Raw genomic sequence first — 25,721 nt, forward strand, 5'->3', positions numbered from 1 at the left:
GCCCCAAACAAGACAGAATGTTTTAAAAAGTATGATAACAGCGAGGCACACAGAGGATTTTTGCTTTTCTTCCAAAAGAACGTCGATCAATGAACGGCTTTCTGTCCAGAATCTGAGTCAGAGCGAAGGAGCAAAAGAGGCAACGACACAGCAGTCCTCAGAGCGGGTGACAGGACCTGAGCTGGGCAGACAGAACAGACAGAGGAGAAGGGCACTACCAGGCATCACTGGCCGAGGTGATCCTCCGGGTGCAGCCGCTGCTCACTCAGGCGTACCCGACATTTAGTTGGACATGAGTGTCGGCGTGGCCCGTGGCGAAAGCGTTGAGAAGGGGCCGAGAGACAGAGAGAGACTGTGAGAGAGAGAGAGAGGGAGGGAGCGGAGCTGTCCGCGGTGCTGAAAGCATTTAGCCTCAATGCTAACCAGACTTGTCAGCTCGGCTGCAGAAAGCTACACGAACTCAGTGGTGTCAAACTTGCACTTCGGTTCCCAGCTAACCGGTGTCCCGTCCCTCTGTGAGTGTCACCCTTTTGTGATGCAGCAAAGAGCAGCGTAACGCCAGTAATGAGGGCAGGATATATCGCCGATTCACGCTCCATAGGGCGTGATTGTGTACGCTAGCAGATCACCCCCCATCTCGGCCCTGGCTCGGCTTCAGATACGTTCGGTTGAAGTTCTGCTCCGTTTTCAGTTTCTGTCCAAAACTCGGATAAAAGAGTGTTGAACTGGGAAGCGTTTTCAGAGAGCCTTTTTCTGCTCCGAGGGTGCTGAGTCGTCTCGTTTCTCAAGCGATAATGGTGCCATTTTGATCAGACTCAACGTCAGCGACTCACACAGCCTTTGCAACGGGACAACTGGGGAAAAAAAGGTTCATGTGAAATGTGTGCTCAGATGTCTGGAGAAGTTGAAACTTAGACCAAGGAGATGTAGGCGCGATGCAAAAGGAAGCAATAATGTTACGAGCACGTCTCAAATTGACAAAGATGGTGTTTTTATATTCGTTTACATGCTTCTCTTCAATGGAGCTTGACCGCTTCGGATGCATCACAGCAGCATCATAGTGGAGAAACGCTTCCCAGGACTGAACTCAGCATGTCAGATCACTTTGAAGCATTTTTGTGTACGTATTAACTGCTTTTAACGGAAGATAATGGCTGAACCCCTACAAAACAAGTAAGTTATGAGGTGACAGTTTCTATTAGATCCATAACCTGAGTGCGCAATATCCATAAAGCTGCACACCAGGTAATATCTTGTTGCCAAATTATAAAAAAATAACATACTTTACATACTATGTGTACGCTAAACCAGTGTTTCCCAATCCTGGTCCTGGAGTACCACTGCCCTGCATGTTTTAGATGTTTCCGTGCTCCACCACACCTGATTCAAATGCTCAGCTCGTTACTGGGCTCTGCTGAGGCCTGATAACGAGCCATTCATTTGAATCAGGTGTGCTGGAGCTGGGATACATCTAAAACATGCAGGGCATGTGGGAAACACTGCTCTAAACCAGTGAGGTGATTTCATATTTTAATGTGCATGAATTTAATTAGCTCGAGATTGAAGGATTTAGTTGTAAAAATATTCATGTATACCCTTTATTATATTCATCATTTTCTTTAAAGCCACCTGTGACTGTGATTTCGCAAAATGTGAATAAATCAAAACATATACTGTATGGGTGACACATATGGCAAAACTGCCAAAGGTGCACGCACATCCAAGCACTTAAAGCAAATAAGGCTACATTTATTCCCCCATAATACAAAGATCTCTTTAATTTCACAATGAGAGGCTAATACTAGCCCTTCAATTATTTTAATGAGACTGTGATGACACTAGAACTGATGGCAGTGTGCGCGAATCTTTCAGCCCTTTATGAATATGCATCTCATGAGGCAGGCTGGCAGCGTCACACAGCATCCGCGGCAGAAAACTGATTCTATCCACTTCTATTCAAATGCCCGTTCCACGCTCGCCGGATGTTCTCAAAAAACCGGCCTCATTGTAGCCGTCTGCGAAACAAATCATTTGAAAGGCGCACAGTTGAATATGCATGATATTAAAGCTCAAAACGGCACAATTTATTTAAGCGAGCTCATGCAATCAATGGGTAATCGCTCCATCCCATCAAAGCTTGATTTGTTTAAGAGGCAACGAAGGTTAGTAATTCTACTCCTCCCACAAACAGAGACGAAAAACTTTTGCATCTGTAGTATGATCTAATTTGGATGCATTTGAAGCAAAACACTGTCAGTAACCCTTTCTATTTCTGCTGTAATCGAATCTCAGCATCTTGCCCTTCATGCACGATACCCTTGGCTGTCTTTGCAGGGCCGACCGGACAGGTTATTGATCCCTGGCGGGCAGCTCCTCCAGGTTTGGAGCTGGTGGGGACAGAGCTGTAAGTGTGAACATGGCCGACAGTCTGCGGTCTGCTGGCGGAGAGCCGAACTCATCACTCCCGTGCTCTCTCCTCCCTTCCTCTGTCTCTCTTTTGTTTCCAACTATTCTACGGTGCACACACACATCCAATGAATCACTGTCTAGTTACACACCGATTCCCTGGGAGGCTGGAGGAGGCTCAGTGAATCAAACCCTCCTTTTTCTTCTCCTTCTCCACAAAGCAGACCTTCTGCATGGTTCTCAGAGCGGCCTCTGGTCATCCCTGCGCACACCGACCGATCTCAGGTGAAAGGTCAAAGCAGACAGCTGATTCATAATGTAGAGTATACCCAGGACAGTAGTAGAAGGGGGAGTTTATATGAGTGTGCGGGGGCTTGTGAGCAGAAGGCTGCCTGGGGATGTGTGCGAATAACACGAGGAGAGCGTGTGTGCCTGGTTGGCGTGGAGGTGTGTGTGCAACCTGTGTGGATCAAACCATGCGGCTCAGCGTTTGTGTGAGCTTGTGGGCGGGCTGGCGGCGAGGCAGAATGCGGCAAGGTAGAGGAAGCTAAATGGGCGAGCGTGCACGTGAAAGTCCCAACAGCTAATTACAGCCCCATGTCTCCGCTGTGTGGCGACGAGGACGCAGCCTGTTAATGGTCTAGATAGCCACTAATGAGGTTGTCTGCCATGTGCGCACACACACACATATGCTGGCACACACACGCACACACACTGGCACAATAATTACGGGTGATAAGAGACAGAGTGCCCATTTGTTGGGCGAAAACGGCTCAGGAGTCAAACTCAAATTTAAGGGATGGCTAAATATCATAACTATCTTACGAGCGTGGGCTTTTTCAAGGTGATGAGGCTTAATCGACTGAATGGTTTGATCATAAACGGCACACTTTTGGGCGGTGAATTAGCGGTCAGCTTGGCTCTGATGTCTCACTTCTGATTCTTCGTGGGAGTCGTGACACGTGCCAGGGGGAAGATAAAAAACAAAAACCTCTCCAGTTAAAAAGATCCACATCATCATAGCGTCATCAGCATCACCGTCTAACGACATCTTCTTCATTTAACTTGAGATAAAATGCTGCCATTAAACAGTTCGACAATTTGGATTGATACTGCTCTCAGGTCTGTATGCTACGAAGCTGGTTAGCCTAGCCTAGCCTAGCCCAGCCTACAAGCACCTCCAAAGCTCATTAATGAACACAAGCAATGGTTTTCCTGTTGTTATGAGCTGGACTATTTCTTTGTGAAGTCTCTGCAATAGCTTGGTGTAACTGAGCAGTGACATCTCAATCACTGCCCCGCTCTGATTGGTTAACTGGGTTAACCAATCAGAGCTTCATGGGTGGGACTGGGAGTGCTTATGTCATCTTTTGTGCTACCAGGCAGGTGGATGAGATCGTCACAGCTGTACAAAAACTGAGTGTGATGAAGCTAAAAACATAATAACCCCTCTACCAACAAGGAATCTGTTAACGTGAACACAATGTCAGACTGAACAAATGAAGTAGCAACGATTGTCGGCCAATGCTTAATTATTACAGTGCTGAAAAGGCTAATTGATTAATCCACTAGCTGCCCGCCGCCGTTGTGAATGGGAGGAAGATTTAGTCTTTTTCCTTCCTGAAAACTGGAGACTACCTCAGCTTTCTCAATCACAACCTTCCTTTACAGCAAACTCTGAAGCTTCTGCTCTGTTTGCACTGAAACTGCTGAGTGAAAATCTGCAGCTTTCTGTCTGCAATCTGGTGCAGAGACGAAGGAGCTTCAAGGATGTCAGGAGCTGCCACTTTTCCTCACGACTGTGTCTTTTGTTAATGATGATTGCGTCTCAAAATGATAAGGGTCACGACTTGCTGATGCTACGAAGCTACACGTACTCTCTGAATTACAACAATGGCTTCCACTTAACCGTGTCTATGACAACATCAAGCCAAGCAAGACGAGGCTCGCTGAAGGGAGACCGCTGCTCTCTGTTTTTAATTCTCACTCTGCAGCTGTACTACAGTCACATTATTTCTCTGCTCCTTCCTGTGTCTCCATCACTCATCAATGACTTTTCCAGCCTCTCCTCCTCTGCTGCTTCCTCTGTGTCAGATACAGTGTTGAAACAACGACAGGAGGTGTGTGTGCGTGTGTGTGAGTGTGATCTCTGATTCTGGACATAAGCAATGTAAAGTAGCCACAATAGTGTTTTTTCCTAATATATCGACTCATAAATCATTACTTACAACCCACGAGAAGTGTGTGGTGGTGTGTTTATCTACAAACACGGTGCCCTCTGAATGTATTTCTTATTATGCTGCTGTGCTTCTGGGCAGTGGGTGTGTAGCCTCCAGCCAATAACAGTGCACAGGGTGTGGGGGCGGGACTTTATAAAAAGGTAGTCACCGGGTTGCATCAGTGTCTGTGTTATGGATGCATATAAAGAGCTACAGGTCTGTGCCTTCACACGCTCCATACCTATAACCACTAATTGCCTAATCCCAAACCTAACCTTAACCTTAACCCAAGTCTTCATACTAAAATGTAAAAATGTCTATTATAGGGACTTGTGTTTTGTCCCCATAAGGAATGTGTGTCCCCTAATGTGACTGTATAATCATTGTCCCCACAACATGAGTAATATATGACCACACACACAGTCGTGTTTCCATGACTTTTGGGGACATTACATATTAGGATCATTTCCTGGAAACTTACCCTAACCATAACCCAATTTTTCACCCTAAAATTGAATGATTTACATTATAGGGACTTGCTTTTGTCCCCATACGGAAGGTGAGTCCTCACAATGTGACTGCATAAACAGAGTCATGTCCACGCACACAGAGCAGAGAGGCCACAGCAGACAGGATGAAACATGCACTTTGGCTGCATTCACACAGAATCCGGCAATGCGGCACCTTCCGGCAGGGTGGTGCGGAGGTGTGGGTGCATTTATTTATGCTATAGAACGTAACCGGCGTGAAGCAATCAGGTAGTTTCATTTCTGATTCACTGCTTTGCTCTCTCGACCGCCGCTCCTCTCTCTCTCTCTCGCTCGTTGAGCCGGGGAGGAGGGGCCAGCTTTGAAAGGTGTGCGCACAAACAGCAACCAGCAAAACCTGCATAGTATGCAGAGCAGATACTGAGAGGTGGCAGCTCTGTCCGCAGAATAAAACAGGCCGCCGCTCTAAAATGATTCAATCATTCGGAAATATGCGCACTCACACTCTTTTAAACTTTGGTCGGCCCGCGGTGCTTGTTCAGTCCACCGCTTCAGATTGTGTTTTCAGTATGAGTGATGAGCTGTTTGCTCGCACCAGATCTGACAAATATTTGGAGAGAGACAGGAGCATAACAGTTGTTTGGTGACGGATATCATCCGGTCGGTCTCTCTTGACTACAGTGGCGAGTGGCACGAGCCCTTAAGAAGAGGAACAGCCAGTTCAATTAGATTGCGTGGCCAGTGTCCAGTGGTCCAAAGGAGTGGGCCAAATTGTGGTTGTTAAGAGGTGGAACATCATTCCGGCAGCCTGGTGACAGTTTTATTACGATGGGTAATAGCTTGGCTGAACGCTCTGAGCTGGCCTTTCTGAGAGAATCAGCTGCAGCTCAAATCTTACACTCTGCAGTATTTATGTTGCTGAAAACTGTGTGCAGGAACACAAATATTCACCACAGAGTTTCATTTGAACACTGCTGCACACACCGCCAGCAAACAACAGGGCACTGCATGGCCGGGACCAAACATGACAACAAACTCCAGCGAAGTAAATAGACTGTAAATCTCGTAAATCTCGTAAATGTCATGAAAAGACATTGTTTATTGTAGATTCACTACAAAACAACCACACGGAGAGCTCTAAACTCTACTGGAAACCAAAACATTCAAGAGTTTAGGTTTGGTAAGAGCCTATTGACATGGAGGTAGATACATGTAAGCAATTCAGGCACAATTAAAGTGTGCAGCTTAAACTATCCATTATTCATTATCAATTATTCAGCCAATTATCCTGCAGATTAAAAGGGTATAAAATGTTGGAAAGCACTTAAAAAACGTCAGTCAGGTGGCCTGAGACTCACCCAAAAGTATTTCAATGTGCACATCACAATTTTCAAAGGTGACGTCCTCAAATGTCTTGTCTGTGCATAACCAAACAAGCCACCATTGGCTTGACAAACCAATATCAAAATTGTTGTAAATTTCTGTTCTGTCAACTAACAGTAAGTAAATAAGTAAAAATTTAGCCACTAGTAGGATACGAGTAGGAGTTTGAAATACCTCGCTGCTGAAGCTACTGTAGTACTGTTCTCTAATTCAGTGCTCCTCAGCCTTTTTCACTTGTTGCGTCTTAAACCAACCTCCTTGCATCATTTTCAAAGGCCAAAAGAGGTGAAACTATTTCATGAGACAGAAGCAGAAAATTTGAGAAAAGTCTGAACACACTGGTTACACATTTGACCCCCCAAGCTGGGAACCACTGCTCCAGTTTCTGCCTGTCAGGCTTAAAAACAGCATCCAAATCACTAACTCTATGACTGTTTGAGAGTGTGTGGAGAGAAGAGATAACTACAGAGGTGAACGTCAACAAAGCTACCATCACAAGGCTGCAGCAGAAATAACAGATCATTAGCTTCGCCGCATGAAAAATCCAGATACGTGGTTTTCTCCTCAGTCCGGCACTCTTTGTTTATCTCCATCATGAAGGGTTTACAGCGGGAAATTACAAAGATTCTACAGCGACATTAACATTAACGAGCTGAAAGTCTGACAGTGTTTTCCTGCTTAAATCGCAAAAATACTCTCAAGAGACCAACAGTGTCTAAAAATCCAGCCAAATGGGATGCTCTGACACCTGTTCCTGGTCTTTCCTACACTTACTGTATGTGTGCCATATGCAGTCATGCTATCGTAAGAGCAGACTGGGTGCCTCACACTTTGTTTTTTCCACCTCTAGCACCCACAGCTTGTCATGTCAACCCAAACAGATGTGACACTGCACCCTGGCGTATTGTGGCGTAGCGGAGCCGAGCCACATCCACATTTGGAATAATGAGATGAAATATAGCATGTAAATAAGGTTGCCATTTTCTGCACAGGCCAAAAGGCGGCTTTGTAGATGGGAGTGCTTGTTTCGACCTTCTAAAGCTCCGCCGCGAGTGAAGAACCCGGACAGATGGCGGGAGCGCTTCACTGTTGGCTTCCTGCGCAGATGGGGGACTGTGTGTTTTTATGTTCGTGTGTGGGGAGTGTGTTGACAGATTGGTGATTTTTGAGACGGTGGCACAAACCTTTTGACCTCTCCCGTGTGTGCACATGCGTTTATATGTTGACAGATGACATTTTAGAGGCTTCAAAACTATTTATTTCCCTTTTCTGGGTTAGAAATTGTCCACATTTTCCACTCCTAGAAGCTAATGTCTTCACTCTGCTGCTCCTCTTCCTGTTTGTTGGCACCCGGCTCACTGACATGAGACATGGGCAGCCTAATAAAGAAATTAAGGCCAATAAATCTATTCAGGGGATGCTGTTGACCTTTTTGGGTGAGTCTCAGTGGTGTCTGTGGCACCAGGCAGCTGGCATTGTGATTGGTATGTGACATTACACAACACAAAGAGGCAAAATACAGAACTACAAATTGGTTCCACACAAAAGCAGTACTGGTTTCCCAATCCGGTTGGCGTTCAGCTCGCACTACGAATGAGTGCGAGCGCTGAAGTTCACGTGCCATCACTTAGAGGATGCCACGATAAATCAAGGACAGGTGGACTCGAAGAGAGGAATCATTTCACAACATTTAACAACAGTATTTCAGAGACACATCTTATCTGTTTGGGTGATGAAAAGCTGCTGTTGCTGCTTCTAGATTTAATTAAAATGTTTTAATCTTCAACATCGGAGCTTCGGCTGAGTCATCGCCGGCGGATGCACTACCTCCACAATTCAATAAGAAGGCAAACTCAGTTTGTAGGCAGATCACAGCAGGTTTACACACAACTTATGCTGTCATTTGAGCCGTGTACACATTCAGGGAATACACAAGAGCGAATCTCTATTCTTTTCCTTTCAGTTTCAAAGACATCGCCATTAGGAGAAAGCTGTCTGAAGGTTTCAGGCTTTTTGAGGACATTTCTACACCCTCCCCATCCACAACATACCACACAAACTGACAGAGCAGAAAACAGTCGGCTACCTGTTGATTCTGCAAATCACAACCCTGTGTGTGCCTCACGACGGAGTGCAGTGCATAATTATGATTGTCAGAGGGCCACAGATTCTGAAAAACACCGGGTAGAAAGCACTTCAGAGCCATTTGCAGTCTAGCAGTATTTCAGTCCAAAAACTGTGCTACTTCTGACAAGCTTTAATTTTTGAGCTTTTATTCGAGGCTCAAAAGAATGTAAAATATATAATATATACAAAACTGACGTGATGAAAAAAAAATTCTAGAAGAGATTTTAAAAATAGCTCAGCGCTGCAAACAGCATGCACATCAATCAGGGGATATTTGTTGACCACTAGGCGCTATGGCTCAGTGAGCACAGCACAGACACTTAGGTAAAGTGAAGCAAAGCTGTTTTTCTAAGGACCAGGAAGGGCACTTGAGAGGAGCTGTGCATCAGTCAGCCATTGTTGAGCACTGCAGAACTGCATCACAGGTTTCTGCGGCCTTTGTACTGGACCACACAAACAGTCACACCACAGCTACTAAAATGACATCAATGAAAAGGCAGACAGATATGCTGCTAGAGAGGCAAACATGGAGTGAGCACGGAGAGATTCAAGCGCTCCTGAAGAGCCAACAATCTTCTACACCGTCCCTACCTGCAGCCACTGGTCTTACCTGCTCCTCCTCTCTGAACCACCAGGCAGGTCTCGACTCCCACGCCACACTCCTTGAGAAGCTCCACCACCTGGGTGTGTGTCAATCCCTGCACGGGCTGCTTGTTAATCTCCACAATCAGGTCCCCCTCGCACAGGCCCGGGCAGCCCAGAGGCTCCAGCACTTGTTTGACTCGCTGGCCCGTGGCGCTGTCCGCGATGGTGAAGCCAAAACCATCCATGCCCTTCACCATGGTCAGGGTCAGTAGTTCCCCCTGGGTCGCCCCCGATGACGCCATGGAGACGCTGTCAGGCGGCGTGGTGCCAGTGGTGGGAGGGAGTGAGCCGTCCAGGTGGGTGTCGCCCGGGTGAGGGGTGAGCAGCTGCTGCTGGGCGTTGTTGACCTGGTCCTGACTGGGGTCTGTGACAAAGCGCGCCGTGCGGGAGAGATAGTCCAGGTAGTTGTCGTAGCCCGTCCTGCCGTTCACCATGATGGGCCGCTGCTCCATGATGCCCAGCGGGGAGATGATGGTGGTGGCAGTGGTGTTGTTGTTGGTGTTGGCGGCCTCCTCTGGGTCGTAGGGCAAAGGGTAACCACGACACAGGACTAGGGTGACGCTTTGGCCAATTGGCACCGACTGGAAGAGTTTGACCACGTCAGCGTGGGTGGTGCCCAGGACGCACACGTCGTTGATGTAGACAATGACATCACCTGCAAACAGAAAGATGGACAGAAACGTCTGACGGCTGTTTGAGAAGCAGGAAACTAGTCACAAAAATGACTAAAACTTTAACCCTGCAACACGGCCTTGCTGTGCAGCATGCTGTGTGAGTCCAGTTGTCTAGACACATTTGTTTTGACACTTAAACCCTTTTTGACATGAGAAAGTAGAGACAGGCAAAGGACGAGGGAAGGGGGGGATGACATGGACCTTAATCACACCTGGGTCCTTACTCTCGCTGCAGATGCTGCAGCAATGGACAGTGTAAGTAAAATAATGTGTTTTTTGATCATTAAAGCATGTAAACATTTTTCAGTAGACACCCAAAATTAAAGTATGAACCTTTAAAGGGTTTTTCCTGGGAGGAGTTTTTCGTTATCAGAATAGAGGCTCTGAGGACAGAGGGTGTCACGTGCTGTACAGATTGTAAAGCCCCTTGAGGCGCACTGTGATTTGTGATACTGGACTACTGGGGATGTTGTAATTACGTGGTATGGGTTTTAACCGGTGGCCTACCAAGATCCCCCTCGACAGGGATGCTAACAAAGTAAAATCATTGTTAGCTTTCTGTTTGTACTGACCTTTAACAAACACCATTTCCCACAAACCTGAGACTGTCTCGAGTTAATGGCACTAGCTTGAAGGATTGAGACGGTTTAATTGTCCTAAAGTCCTACAGGGCTCTTGCATGCTCAGGCATGAGTCACAGGTATGCGATATGTTTGGATTAGTGAAAAGTGTCTCCATTAAGAGGAGAGGAAAAGGTATCATGTTGCAATGCTTGGAAGCCAGCTGCAAATTCAATGAAACTGACCTCAGATGCCAAAAAGAAGGGGTGAGAGGACAGAGAAGACTGAACCGTGAAGACATTTTCGGCTGCAGAGATTACAAAATTGGAGATATGACAGAGGTGGAGGATATCATGGATGGGAAAGAAATAGTTATAATGCTGTACAAAACTCACACTTCACAAGAGCTGGAGTTGTGCGAACAGCAATTAATTTGCTGGCATTCATACAGGGTTCAGATTTTAATAGCAACTGCTGTAGTCCGCATTCATGTACCACAAAATTAGAATGTGCATAGTGAAACTCAGGTACCCAAACAAAGCTTCAATTAGAGACTGCATTGAGGCACAGATGCCAGTGGAACAGCGGCGGATCCGAAGGTGGTGTTAGCACAGCGATTCTCATACTCAATCAGCCGTGCAGTACATCAGCACTGTTTCTCGCTGGATTTCTCTTAAAGCCATAAACCATTTCTACAGATAAACGTTACCACGATTACCGTTATGTCTTATCTGCCTTTCAACTGTAAAATAGTGCTGATGACAAGTGGCTAAAATGTTTGCCTTTTATGGGGCCAAGTGCTTTTATTTGCTCACTGCAATATACTGCACTGTAGATAAAACCTGGCTGACAATTAAATGTTCCCACACAAAAGCGCTCCACATCCAGGCTTATCTTTGTCTCAACCGAATTACTAAATATAGTGTGTGGTGCTCCACTGTGCAGGCACCATGCAGGTCTTTAAAACACTGGGCAAGTGGGAACACAAGGCGCGATCCGTTTTAAAGTCTGACAAACAGCATTACCTGGGTTGAAAATGAAAACAATTTTTTTCTAATTGCAGGCATAATTGTCATGCACTTTGGAGAGTGGGCAGGGTGAGAGCATGGGTGTGTGTTGCAGGGAGAGAAAGTGAAAAACAAAGATCTTTCGTGATTAATAAGCAAAGCATGTGCTTCAGTGATTGGCCCTCACCTTGCTAATCACAGGCTCCATTCTGTCCCGTTCTCTTAAAACGTGAGCAGGAGGTTATAATAGCACCGCTGGCTGGGTCAATGACACTTTTTCTAAAACAACACGGAAATTCATATTGATTTTTCTGGACTGACTGTTGAAGTGAAGCTCAGCTGTTGACCAATCTGAGTGACAGCAGCCGCGTTAAACCGAGGTTAAGACATCACCAAAATGTTCCGTGTTGCGGAACAACAAAGCTTCCCGAGTTTTGAACGGCGGTATTGACAGAGTGAGCTCACACCTCGAGGCAACGTGACGGACTTTTTAATTAATCTGGGTAAACGCAGACGACATTTGCCTTGAGCACCGGTGTCAGAATCAATAGTCGAGCACACTGGCAGAAAACAAATGATGGCGGCGTGACCTTACGGTGCCCTCGTCGTGCCCACAGATCACATTCTTTATGACCGGGGAGGAAACGCAGCCAGACGGAGAGCAGTGACTTGTTTTACAGAAACAGAAAGCTATGAAGTCACATATCGACACCTACTCTAACATGCAAGCTTATATCTAAAGGGTCACTTCAAACAAAGTCCAAAAAAATATATATTTTCTGTCTCATCCCTTATGGTACCGCACCATGCAGATAGGTTTGGATTTATTTGCCAAAGTTTAGAGATATCTGCCTCTGATACATCCGCCACTACCTCAGTACAATGGAGACGAACTGAATTTCATACATTTTATACATACAATTCTATATCGACGATTACTCATTTCTATAGACTGTGAGCGGTTTAATACCGGGATCAGATGGCATGAACCTCCCCGATTTTGACACAATTTTGTTGCGGCTGATGAATTACCAGCTTTCTGGCTGGTTATGAACAAAAATCTGAATTTTGCTGTCTGGACAAGTCTTGACAAGCGTTGACCAATCAAGTGCTCTCTTCAGAGCGCAGTCAGGTAACAAATAAGGTTGGGGCCTTGCCATTCACCCGACCAAGACACGACAAGAAGTTCTGGCACTGTGATCGTTAGTTATGACAATTCTTGAGGTCTGAAAAGGAAAAACTATCCAGACGTCACAAGAAAAAAGTTTGCTTTAAAACAAGTTATCTGAAACTGAAAAGTCAGCTGTTTTCAGCTAACTCAAGGAGCTAACATTAGCTTAATTAACTAGCTACTCTTGCTACAGGCGACAGAATGTGTCAGCCAGCAAGTTTCTTTTTACGTCTGTCTGAAATCAAGGACCCAGTGTTTCAAGAATGAATAATTAATAAGAATTTCTATGAGCTGGGAGAACTTATAGCAGAGAGAGATTTTTGCCTTTGCATGTTGTTTAAATTTCAGTCATTTTTAGAGCCCTGAAGAGGTAAAACTATCCAGCATTTCACAAGAAACACCATCAAGAAAAAGTAAACACGATTTTATGGAGCAAAAGTACGTCTTTGTTCATATACATCTTGTTAAACATCATGCAACTCCTCAGAATCGTCTTGTGACACTCCGTCTTGAGAGTCATGTTGAGTGCTGTGAGCACTACAGATTAAGTTAAGTGAACAATTTGGGTACAATAACCCTTAATAAACACATAGGGTCACAAACACAGGTGTGCATATATATAAGTGCAGAGAAAAGGACCTGCAAACCGAGAGACCCAGGAAAAAACACCCTCATGGCCACCAAACAGCCCCCTCTCCATCCATTATAAAGCCTCCTGTAGGCCCCTTGTAAATTCTAAATCACTCTGACCTCAAGTGTAAACAACACACTCACTGGGACCAAGGCCCACACCGCCGCTTCATCTTTCATTGTCCCATCCTCGCATATTCTTTATGACATATTCATCTCCGACTAATAGTGTGTTCAAGAGCCTGTCGACATAACGAGAGGTCTCTGTGGCCCTGCCGAGACGAGGCCACGAGGACAGAGCTGTTTAGAGCCTCGGCGGGGTGCGAGCATTTGTTAGAGGCTGCAGCCTTTTGTGCGTGGTTGTGTGTTTGTGTGGGTGTCAGGCTAAATAGGGTGACATGTAGTCCAAACTGCATTACAGCCATGTCAGACGTGCAGGTTTGATTAGAATAATAATGAAGGTCTCAAGATTTTGCAGACAAAACACATTTCATGGTAGATGCTATACTGTAAGTAAGCTCTAACACAAGATTCATTGGTTAGCATGTCCTGCTAACTAGCTTACTACGTTCAACAACAGTAACCAAGCCTTATCTCTGAGGGCAAGGAGCATATCATTAACTAACTCCATTAGCACATCTACTGTGCAGTATTTCTCTGAGTCTGAAAGCTGGACCTGGATGCTATCAGACTTTAGGCTAACATTAGCAGCTGTCCTGCTCTTTATAGGATGTGGGGAAGGTTACGCTCCTCTTAGCCAACAGTATCTGAGATACATTTGTCAAACACATTAGGTTAGTCCTCATCCTAAACGCCTTTTCTATCGCATTGTAAAAGTGAGGGTTACGTTAGGTAGCTGCTAGCTAAATGCTAGCTAAGCAGCCAAACAGTAAGAACAAAAAAACAGTCTGATGTTAGCTTTTTCCTTATCACACTTGTAATGTTAGGACTAACTACCTCTACACTGCAATATGAGATCTACTTCATCATCATTATATCCGGATCATCAGCTCATGAGGATGCTAACTTCTTTGTCTGGGATGTGCAGCTTTGGCCTCTTTTAACATGATAGCATGTAGCATCAAATGTAGGCCTATACTTGAGAAACTTTCACATAGTTTGTGTTTTAAATAAGTCAGCTGGAAACATTAGAAAGCCGCGGAACAACTGTGTTTCTGACCAACTCGTGGAGCTAACGTTAGCTTAATGCGCTAGCTAGAGCTGACACAATCTGCTAGCAGCAGCTAATCACATCAGTTGGTGAAAAAAAATGAGACGCCTGCTTTTGTCTGAATACCAGAATAGTCATGTCTAAATTAAAACACTTGAAAATCACTTGAATGAACATTTGATGTTAGATAAAATATTAAACACTGAATCAATAAAAACACCAAATGTGATGCATATTCTCAGCGTCTTATATGAATAGAACAAACACTGGAGTATGCAGACAGAGTTCAGTGGAATAACTCTCTGCTGCTGAAAGAGTGTTGCATCTCTTACACTCTCCAGCTTGAAAACATACTGTACCAACAAACCGCTTTACATGCTGCCTCTGGCATCCAGACTCTCCACCTCAAGCTATTGCCACTCATAGCACTGAATTCCGCAAAAACACAGAAATGTCACGACTAATACACACCACATTTCGTCTGTGGGCAAAAACTAAAAATGCATTTTACAAGAAAACACAGAGCGTCTCGCCTGGACAAAACTGCACTGCGTGTGGTCAAGCAAGTTGTAAATCAGATATTTCATAAAAAAACTTCATAAGAAGTGATGCTTTCCCTGCTCGTGTAATCACGCAGACAGTGAGGACGGGTCATGAAGAGAAAGCGACACAAATTATCTATCTGGAATTGGGAATTTCACACCTCTGCGGGCCGTGGTTTCGTCCTTGTGAGCTCTGTGATCGAGCTCGCTCTGTCACTGCACAAGTAGGACACAAAGTCTGGGGAGGCAAGGTGGGGGGATGGAGACTGTATGGTGAGATAGAGCTGGAGATGAGCTGAAGGGAGGAAGTGAGGAGGTGGGATAGTATAGTATATAATAATAGGGATTTGTTAGTTATTTCTGAGGGAATAATACATGAAAAGAGAGAGGAGTGGATGAGAAGAAGGGATGTTTCACATACAGTATTGTCAGGATAAGCTTTATTAGTCATCAAAGGGCCTATTTTGGACTACTGTACCCACACATTCCTCAAAAACCGACATTTGTGACCTAATATTCTGAAAGAAGTCTGTTCACACAACTGCAATATAATGGAGCAATTCAGTGTTTAGAGGACAGCTTTACTACAGAGCCAACTCCCTGACCAGTTTACTTTATGTATGATGAATGACCACTATAAGCTCAGTATTTGCTCCAGTGTGTACAGCTAGACACATCACTGCATGCTGAGAGCACTGACAAACCTGCTAGCTCTATTCCCTTGACCTTTTAGTGCAGCTGGTCTGTCTTATTGTATGTGTGTGTGTATGTTTGTGTGTATCTGTGCATATGCGCTGCAGTTCCACCCCCCTGTGGCCACAGCCAGGAGTTATGGTGCTCATAAAGTCCCCTTTATGATTAATGGAAGAACAAAACTCTGCAGTCGGTGCACACGAATGTGCACTTGTGAACTTATTCAGTGCTAGCTTAGCAAGTTGCACCTACAAACACACATGTACACGATGCATGCATACATCACATGCGTGTATTTTTCTAACTGTGTGTCTGAGTACTGCATGCTGTGTTCATATTTGGGTGTGTTTGTTTGAATTTGGTTAAGTGCAAGCTGCAATTCACTAAAAAAGGTGGACGTGGAAAAATGTGGGTCTTGAAAACCCCATTTTTTTGGATGGGCCCTGAAGAAAAGCCTTTTTCATGTGGAATGTCTTTTGTGTCTTTGAGGCCCTGGTTTATTGACCTACATGTGAAGGATGTTCATTGACCGTGTGTGCTCTCAAGTGTCAAATATGTCAGGTATCTCAAGAGAGTTCCTGCTTAAGTAACAGTGAGAAAGTGTTGTTTTCTGTGTGAGTTTCAGCTTGTGTTTCGGCCATGCCCGAGGCTCACCTGTGGCCATCTTCCCGTCAGCTGCGGCAGGCCCATCAGGGATAACGCTCTTGACCTGGAGGAATTCATCGGGCTCGTCGCCTCCAATAATAGTAAAGCCAAAGCCCATGCTGCTCTTCTGGAGTGATGTGGACAAAAAACTGCCTTTCAGCTGAGTGGGGTCCCGCGTGAACAGCGGCTTCTCTATAAAGGACACAAAGACACAAATTAACCAAATACAATCCCTGATACTGTGGGGGCTTTATAGCAAAGATTAGAAGGACCTCAAAGCTGGTGCAGGGCAGTGCTCACAGGGTGGGGGCATGGGTAAAGCTTATCCAGAGAGACATGGGTGTAGCCGCAGGAAAACTGGCAGGGTATGATCTTAGCTGCAAAACAGCGAACTTGAGGACAGAGGTGGGTCTGTGGTGCTGAAAGATGCAGGTGTGATTGAATGGTTTTGGCTCCCGTGCAAAGTACAAATGCAACATCCCTTTTCGTACACCCAAACACACTAAACTTCCGTTCCTCTCCTCCCATGCTGGGATATTGTGGGCAGAAGGGGTGCAGAGAGCATCAGTGGTGCAGGTCTTCAGTCCCATCCCAGGGCTACCAAGGAAGCAGCAAAACTCAGCAAATGACATGCTGTCAATCAGGGATCAGTTCCGAGAGAAGATGCTTGAGAGGGTTAGGGGAGGATGGGGAGATTTCTGAAGGAGGGAGAGCTGGGAGATTTCTGGAGGAAGGCGCCTTGTGTAGGAATGAGAGGATCTCAGCCAACAAGCTTAGTCACACTTATAGTCTCCAATCTTTTCACCTCTCAGGGAGACGTGGCTAGTGCGCTAGTTTGCATACATTGTTTGCCGTCACTGGTCCAGACATGGACTGAGTGATTACACTCCCCTGCCTGCTTATGTCAGGCGATAAGACATGTCATGGTACACGCTCGTCACACAAATCCCTCAACTGCCTCAAGGGAAAAGCTTGCTTGCGAGCTAGCATGCTTACAGTAAGTCAAACGAGCGCAGGCAGCCATGAGAACGACAGTCAGCCTCCTTTGCCTCTCTCTTGGCCTACTTACTGACAAAGTGCCACAGGGAGAAGGGGCTACAGACAGGCTGCTCTAGCACCACAGCGCAGGCGGAGGTGTGAAGTGGCTGCTGTTGTTGGTGGTGGGGGCACATATTCATCCGCCGAGTCAGAACACGCCGGAGCGGGGACGCGTTGGCGGAGGAGGATGTGGCATACGCGGCCGCCCTGCGACCCAGAGTTGGCGAGCGGGAGAGGTCGCCGAGGCTGTGGCAGCGCTCGGGCACCGGGCCGACCTGAACGAGACGGGATCTGGGGAGGGGGGCACAGGGGCTGGCATCCTCCACTGGCATCCAAGTTTGGAGGGAAAGGCAGGAGGAGGAAGGAGGTGGGGAGAGGGAGGAGAGAGAGCCTCACTGGAATGTACACAGAGTGTAACCACGGAGACAGGCTCTCGACTCAGAGCGGTGGACTACTATGTTACTATGGAAACAAACCTCCACTTCACCAGTCCAGACAGTTTTTTCTAGCAGTACATCCTACTGCTATGGCTGGCGGAGAGTTAGCGCTGGAATCAGGTGGCAGGAAACCATTAAAGAAAACAGTGAATCACAGCTGAAGCCACATGATCACTCAGAGCACTGTCACATGACCAAACACAACCATGATTCCAAAGAAGTTAGGACGGTGTGTAAAACATAAACCCCCCCCCCCCTTTTTTTTTTTTCTCAATTTGATGCAGCAACATGTTTCAAACAAGTTGGGACAGGAGCAACAAAAGACAGAGAAAGTTGTGGAACGCACAAAAAACACCTGTTTGGATCATTCCACAGGTAAACCGGTTGATTGGTAGCAGGTGATAGCATCATGATCGGGTATGAAAGGGTCGCCCTGGAAAGACATAGTGGTTCACAAGTGATAATGGAGCGAGGTTCACCGCTTTGTGATCACATGATTGTTTAAAGGAGATTAATACATGTGCTCAGGAACACCTTGTAAACAAAAAAAAGTTGTTGGTAAACACAGTTTGTTGGAAAATGATTTTACACACTGACGCAACTTTTTGGAATCAGGGTTGTACGATGAGTCCCAGCGGTGTTGGCATTCCTGTATCTGTTCGAGGCTTAAGAGAAAACTGATGTATCTCACTGCTAATCAACATATGAATAGTCCTGTTCCTAACCAGCAAAATCAGATAGCATCCCTGGTTGTAACCCTCTTTGCACGTTGCTATGGCGATTCAAGCAACATGTGTGCATGTGCAAGTGTTCGTACAAATGACGATGATTTAAAAGTGTCAGTTTATATGAAATGACTCAACATAACAGTGAAATGTTCACATGTGTACAGAGGTGGTCAAATATTGGAATGGTGGTTCTGTTTTGATGTGTTTTAATTCACTTTGTCTTAGAAGCCTGGAAAAGAAGCCAAGATGGATTATTATTAATATTATTTACTTAATATTTATTCTGATTTCTTAAGTATTCCGTGTTTCAGTGATCTATGAATTATGCTGAAGGCATGACCTTGTTCAATTCTTTATTTATGGACTTTTTGCATATGCAGTGGTGTCTTGTTAGCTCGTGCTTGTGTGCATGACACAGTAATAAAAACTTAATTCATGTGAAGAGTCACTACTCATCACTACTGAAATTATTTAGTGTTATTTTACTGGACCAAAAGGTTATTTTGTTTGACAGCTGTTGCAATATTTGTCCACTGTTTATTCGTTATGATGCCATTAAAGGCCATTAAAGTTACTGATTATAGTTCACACCTTCCAATTGGCAATAAATAGGTGTTGTACCTGATTTTTCTAGATAAAACTTAACCTTGCTGCAACTTTTAACATCAAGTGTTTCTTTCAAAAAGTCAAGGTGCATTTCATCAATATTTGAAGCTAATAAGAGACTTTCTCGACTTGTAAATTGGAGAGCAAGAACAGATTTTGACAGGAAACTGAAAAGCTGAAAACACATGCTTGATTTGAAACTGACAAAGCGACAGCACTCGACTATATTGATTTGATATGTTCTCTACAAACAAACAGACAGATAATGAGTATGACTGTATTCCCTAATAATGGGAATGAATGGGTTTTGTCCAGCGTGGTGGTCTTACCTCTGTAGATGGTGGGAAGGGGCAGTGAGGACAGACCCTGGCTTTGCATCTGCTGCTGCTGCTGGAGTCTCCTTTTAGCCTCCAGGACTGGGTTCTCAAACTGGGTCCTTCTATTTATATGGCTACGATGAAAAAAAAAAACAGCAGAGATTTTAGACTTCACACTACCCTGCTGCACCTAACTCAGCCGCCCTCACGGCAAAGATCAGATCTAAAAATCCTGCCACTACAGCAGCTATTGCTATGATGATTAATTAAATGGCCGGTCCCCCAGATTATGTAACAGAGCCGCAGAATGGCTTTGCTGCGTAGAAAAGAACAAACGACTGATTCTGGGCTTTCCAACATTCAGCCCGTCTTCTAAGCAGAATTATGCGAATCAGTGACTGCAGGAAACCTACACATGAATCAGAGATTTCCTTTAACGTCCCACGTCGGTCTTAATTTAGTTTGCAAGGGGGAAGATAGTCAATGACTACAAATACTGTAATTTGCCAGTGTGAAATAATTAGTCATCATTAGATACTTCCCTCACTCTTTCAGGCTCCATTGTGCTTTCACATAAACATACACCATCGTTCTCTCCTCTCCTTATCTTTTAATGAACACCCCAGGATCACGGTGCTAATTACAGAACAGCTTGACTATATTTTTACATAGTTGCATAATCTCAAGGCCCGGTAACTTCTCTTTCATGATATTTACATGACGAGAAGGCAAGACAATGAGAGCATCTCGAGAGGCGAGTGCAGCGAGCAGTCAACTGTCATTCTGGAGGTTTTCTTAAGCAAAGTCAAGCCAAATGACTCCCCCTGCCTGTCTAAAAATAGAGGCCCGTCCCTACGCCCTGGAGTAGAGCGCATCCAGCCAAAGAAATGACACCTCTGAACAGGGAGGGGACATGCAGTTCAGCAGAGAGGACAGGCGACTGCAGCAGTGGATATGGATGAACAGACATGCAGAATGCATAAAAAGAGACACTGATCTCTGCTCACGAGCTAATCTACAGATGTAGATGCAGAGCGAGTGTTTGGGACAGAGGGATAACACAGAAATATGGGTAAGCACACACAGACAAATAAACTTCCCCCTGCAAACAAACAGTGAGCCGTCAGCGGGCAGACAAAAGGGAGGAACGGCTTCCTGTCTGCGGCAGCAGTCTGCTCCTAATAAATATGATTAATACAGCACCACCGGGCTGCACCGAAAATCAAAAGCAAGCTATTACACATTAAAGATGTACCCGACTTACTCGACATAGTAGCTGCCGTAAATGGGGTCATCGATTTTCTCCCAGCCGTACGGAAGCTCTGTGAAAAAAACAACAACAATAATGAAGGGCTTGTTTACTCAATGAACTTGCAGCAGCGTATTGATCTTGCATGAAAACATCTTTGTGGCAGAATCATTTCACAAAAGCTCTTTACTCTCTGTAATTATTCGGGTTTCTCAACTATTGCACAGTACATGTTTGTCTTGTTAAGCCACAGCTGTGTGCATGACACAATAATAAAACCTTATTATTATTATTATTATTATTTATGGTTGTACCGAATGTCTTTTTTTTTTTTTTACATCTGAAGCTTGTATTGAGGTTTTCGAACGAAGCTTCAAATGTTTGTCGTCACATTTTATGATGATATCGCCCTAAAGAAAGCACAAAATCCTCAAACCAAACCCTCAGTCTGCATAAATAGCCTTTTTTTAAATTTAATCATCTTTCTTTCATGAATAGAACTCTTAAGTTTCGTCAACATAAATACGTGAAGGCATTTAATAAATTTTGACGTTTGGACTTGACAATGATCTGGAGTTATTGGAAATTGGATCAGAAACAACCACTGGAATCTAACAGAACAAATATATAATACAAATATTAGTGCAGCCTAATCTTCATCTGCAAACTGTGCAGAAACACCAGGTTTAAACAAAAAAAAAAAGCTGTGCAGCACCCGAATGCTGCTATTATTTATTGTTATTTGTTGCTTACGATGCAGCTGTGATGAAATTCAATGTGCCCCATTATATCGGTGAAGTCAGAGAGGCTTGTCACATGGTTTGAAACACAATTTGCATTTTTTTCTACTTTATTTATTGGCTATGATGCTATTTTTAGGCCTGTAGTTTCCATCAGTTACACTAAAATCCTCCCAGATTTTACTCATCAGTTGACTGAAATTAGTTTTCCAATTTGACACCTTCAGATTTGTCATAAATATGTTTTGAATCTGTTTTTTCAGCAAAACAAAAGCAACATAGGCCTTATTCATTATGTTAACTTATAACAGCATATTGATCTTGCATGAAAACATCTTCATGGCAGAATTTATAGCATAATTTTGCTGTCAGGACGTGTTTAGTGGAGGGATCGCTGTTCTTTCTCCTTCTTGTGTTCTTGGCTTGTGAATATTCTGCAATCTCATCTATTATAAAAATTATATGGTGACAAGAAGGAGATAAAAACATTTGTGTGTTTTCTCAGCAACTTGTTACAATGATTGATTTAAAGATGCGACTGGCTCTTAAAAGCTGTGCATCACACCCGTCCCTTTCTAAGAAAAAAACTGCTAAATAACACCGAATATTGATAGATCCAGTGGCTGAATTCAAATTGGTAAAATATTTATGCTCTGCATATTTACCATGCTGTAAATAGTGTGTTTTGATGTGGGAACTTTGCATAGATTAACAGCTTCAAGCAGAGCAAGCGCAAACCCTGAGGGTGTTGAACTTTAACGATATCAACTGGTACACATTTCTGTTGGTGTTCAACAGTTTGGCTCCAAATGTTACAAGCTAAAGACTGAATTCAATAAGCGGCAAATAGCACATGACAGCCAATTACTGGTAAATGACAGAGAGATCAAACACCACAAATGCTGTGAGAAGAATTTGAATGACACTTATCAAAGTGCATGTCAATGCATGAACCTAAAATGTGTTTTGTACTGTGCACCGCTGAAGGCAAAGGAGGGTTTGGAAATGTATCACAAGTTGCAGGATTTTGTGCAGGATTATCCGCCACTGAATCAAGCTTTGGACATCTGAGGGGGCCTGCACTCGCATCTCCAGTTACAGTTTTGGTTCCTTTCCATTGGATTAATGTTTCTTGATGCACTCCTCAGAGTTATAACACCTTGGTTTGAATAACATGCACTTTAAGTAACAAGACTACAGAGTCTGCAGCCATGCTAGAGGCTTTGTACTGCTGTATTTTGTACAGCTGTGTTTTGAGCTACATGCTAACAGTGACAATGCAAACATACTGATGTTTAACTAAACATTAGTTGAGCCTTTTAGCATGCTAACATCAGCTAACTAAACACTAAACACAATGTACAACTGAGGCTGATGCGAATGTCATTCGTTTTGCAAGGAGGTAAGACTGACATTGTGACCTGATGGTGGCATCAGTTAAAAACTCACATGATCACAAAAGTTATAAAAGTTTATCCTGCAGAGACCTTGAATATCTGTAGCAAATTTCACAGCAATCCATACAACAGCTGTCAAGGCATTTCCTTCCGAGCCAAAAATGTCAACTTGCTGGTAGCGCTGCAGGAAAAGGTCAGAAGGTCACCAAAGTAATTAAGCTTCATCCTCTGGGAACAATGAGTGTCTGTACAAAGCTTCATGGCAATCCATCCAATAGCTGTGGAGATATGTAAGTCTGTACTACAGTGATGACAGACCAAGAATGGCATCCATGAAGCCGCTAGCTTGGCTGAGAAGCACCTGCTCAGATACAGTAAAAAGCTTTAACTTCCAAAGTGGCCTCTAACTTTTGAAAAGCGCTGCAAAGTCACAGATATATGTGCTCTCTCGGCCTCCTTCTGTATGTGGATTGCACTACAGAACATCCTGCCTTTGTTCCCTGTGATCAAAGCTGATCTTGCTCAGACCCCTGGCAGTCATCAGTCATACTGGACATGATTTTCAAAGTTGCCCTCTCCTCTTCCTTTCAACCAAAGCTCACTGACAGAACACAGCACTCGTCTAGAAGGAGCCCCGTTTGCTTTCCAGGACACAAGCAATTAGCATTTAAAGCAAATTCCCACATGCAGACTCCAGTGTTTTCGCATAACAGCACGACCGAGTTGGGCACATAATGCGAGAAGCTCCTGCTGAAATGGCATCTGAGCTGAAACTCGCACGGAGCTCGGGGACAGCGTGTTCCAGTGCAGCTCAGCTTAAAATCAGACCAGCTTTGATTAGTGACAATGTGAAGTTAATCAGGATGAGCGCGGAGATAACAGCAGTGAAAATGCTTCCTAATCAGGAAGGGAAGCAAACGGAAGGAGTGCTCAAGCACCTCGGGCTGCCGAGGGCCCTGCAGCTGATCGAGGCCACGGCCGCCGCTCGTGAGAAACTCCAAGGATTCACCATACGGTTTGGTCACTGCGATGCATTTATTGCTACTGCTTGGCCTAGTTTACAGACCCAATAGGTGCTGTGCATACTCCCATCCCTTCCAGTCCTCCCACGCAGAGCAGAAATATTAAAACAAAGCTGGTGCAGCGCTCGTGCACGTGCCATATGCTTCCCTGAACCCCTGCCCCCATCCCCTAAAAACAAATTATTAAACTTTCAGTAGGATGCACTATTTTTTCCCTGCACGCTCACTAAAATGCGTACTTACCACACACACACACACACACACACACTCACACACACGGTAGTGAGTGATATAACAGAGCGCCGCGAGCAGGTTGACAGCCCACGGGAATACCTCCTGCGAACACTGCAACATTCCTTAGCCCCATCTCCAGTCATTAAATATGAAAGAGAGTGTTTCATGTTCTCACCTTTACTGGGCACCGCACACAAATGCACAAGCACACACATTATCTTACTTACTTTACACCCACACACACACACACACACGAATGCAGGAGATCAAAGGGCTGTCGTGTAGCTCAGCAGTCTCCAATGAAAAGCTTTTCTATTAAAATGTCCACAGGAGGAGCTGCAGGAAGCCAGAAATGTCTCTGCTTCCAGGAGCAGGTCCTATAGACCAAGCTGCACACGACACTTCAGGGACACTTCTGGTTTCTTACAACTTGGGTCTTATTGTTAATAATTTTGGTTGTCGTTTGCGGTAACACTGTACTCAGAACACAGTCTGACGTGGTTTGACGAGCTAAGCCTCTTTTTTTGGAGGCTAAACCAAAAATGAGTGAAAATGGTTGAAAATAAATGTTGAACATCTGTATGATTGTCTGATAGCTTGTGCTTGGACTTCCTTTTAGTTTAGCTTTAGCTTTTAGCTTCCAAATAGTTTAATTTTGAGCTCTATGAAAAGATTGAAACCCCTATGTCTGTGTGTTTAAGGATGGAGCTAAAGATAGCAGGCAATTAGCTTAGCTTAGCTTAGCTTAGCGATAAGACTAACTTCTAAACAGTCAGCCTGGCTCTCTCCAAACAACATGCACTACCAGCACTTCTAAACATGTTAATTAGTGAGAATTAGAGGTGTTGTTATTATTTTTGAGCTCTATACAGAGTCCGGCTAGCTGTTAAACTAAGCTAACTGCCTCAAGGTTCTTTAGCTAGATACTTAAACGACAATATCCAACTTTTGATGCAGTTGTTCACAGTAAAAGCTACATGGTACAGGCTAAAACACACACACAGACAAAAGCACAAGTAGAGAAGAGTCTTACAGGAGAGTGAACAGACTCACTAATATCCATTACACCACAATACGATGCTAACAAGAGCTAGCATTACCCGCAAGAAGCTACTTGAACTTTCCAAAGTCGCAGCAAAACCTTGGAGTATATTGACCTGAAAAATGGTGCGTTTTGTCAATAACGAACTAAAATTTTGTGAGTAAATGAAAGTGTTTTGTGTTCTTTCAAAAGTTACATAGTCTTGTTTTTACAGATTTGAGAGAGAGCGGCATTGATCCTCTTAAGGTTAGGGGTTACTCTCGCTGAGAACATGCCAAAATTTCAATCTATTCTTTTAACTTAGTTATTATTACTGACAGAAATGATCATTTCAAAGGCTGTACAGCTCTTTTCATCTGACATATTATTCATGTATTTTATTGCATTTATTTTTTCATTTATATTTATGATTCTTGAACTTTGCCCCATTTGGTTTTCCTTTTTATGTTCAGTGCTATGCACCAAAGGCAAGTTCCTTTTATATGAATGAATGAATAAATGAATACAAACCTGATTCTGATGATCAAAACGACAAACATAAGATCTACAT

At 44.3% G+C, this 25,721-nt stretch overlaps 1 protein-coding gene across 5 annotated transcripts in view; it reads right to left on the minus strand.

The window, feature by feature from the left end:
• The window catches only part of magi2a (membrane associated guanylate kinase, WW and PDZ domain containing 2a), a 223,455-nt gene that overhangs the window by 31,465 nt on the left and 166,269 nt on the right, over nucleotides 1-25,721 (minus strand). For all 5 annotated transcript variants that reach the window (XM_041963732.1, XM_041963731.1, XM_041963730.1 and 2 more), the window contains exons 7-10: nucleotides 20,752-20,809; nucleotides 19,500-19,621; nucleotides 16,371-16,553; nucleotides 9,234-9,923 (exon numbers count right to left, since the gene is read on the minus strand). In XM_041963732.1, the coding sequence (XP_041819666.1) occupies nucleotides 9,234-9,923; nucleotides 16,371-16,553; nucleotides 19,500-19,621; nucleotides 20,752-20,809 (1,053 nt within the window). The remainder of the gene's footprint in view (nucleotides 1-9,233; nucleotides 9,924-16,370; nucleotides 16,554-19,499; nucleotides 19,622-20,751; nucleotides 20,810-25,721) is intronic.

The sequence above is a fragment of the Chelmon rostratus genome, chromosome 22 (genome assembly GCF_017976325.1).
Source record: "Chelmon rostratus isolate fCheRos1 chromosome 22, fCheRos1.pri, whole genome shotgun sequence".
NCBI lineage: Eukaryota > Metazoa > Chordata > Actinopteri > Chaetodontiformes > Chaetodontidae > Chelmon > Chelmon rostratus.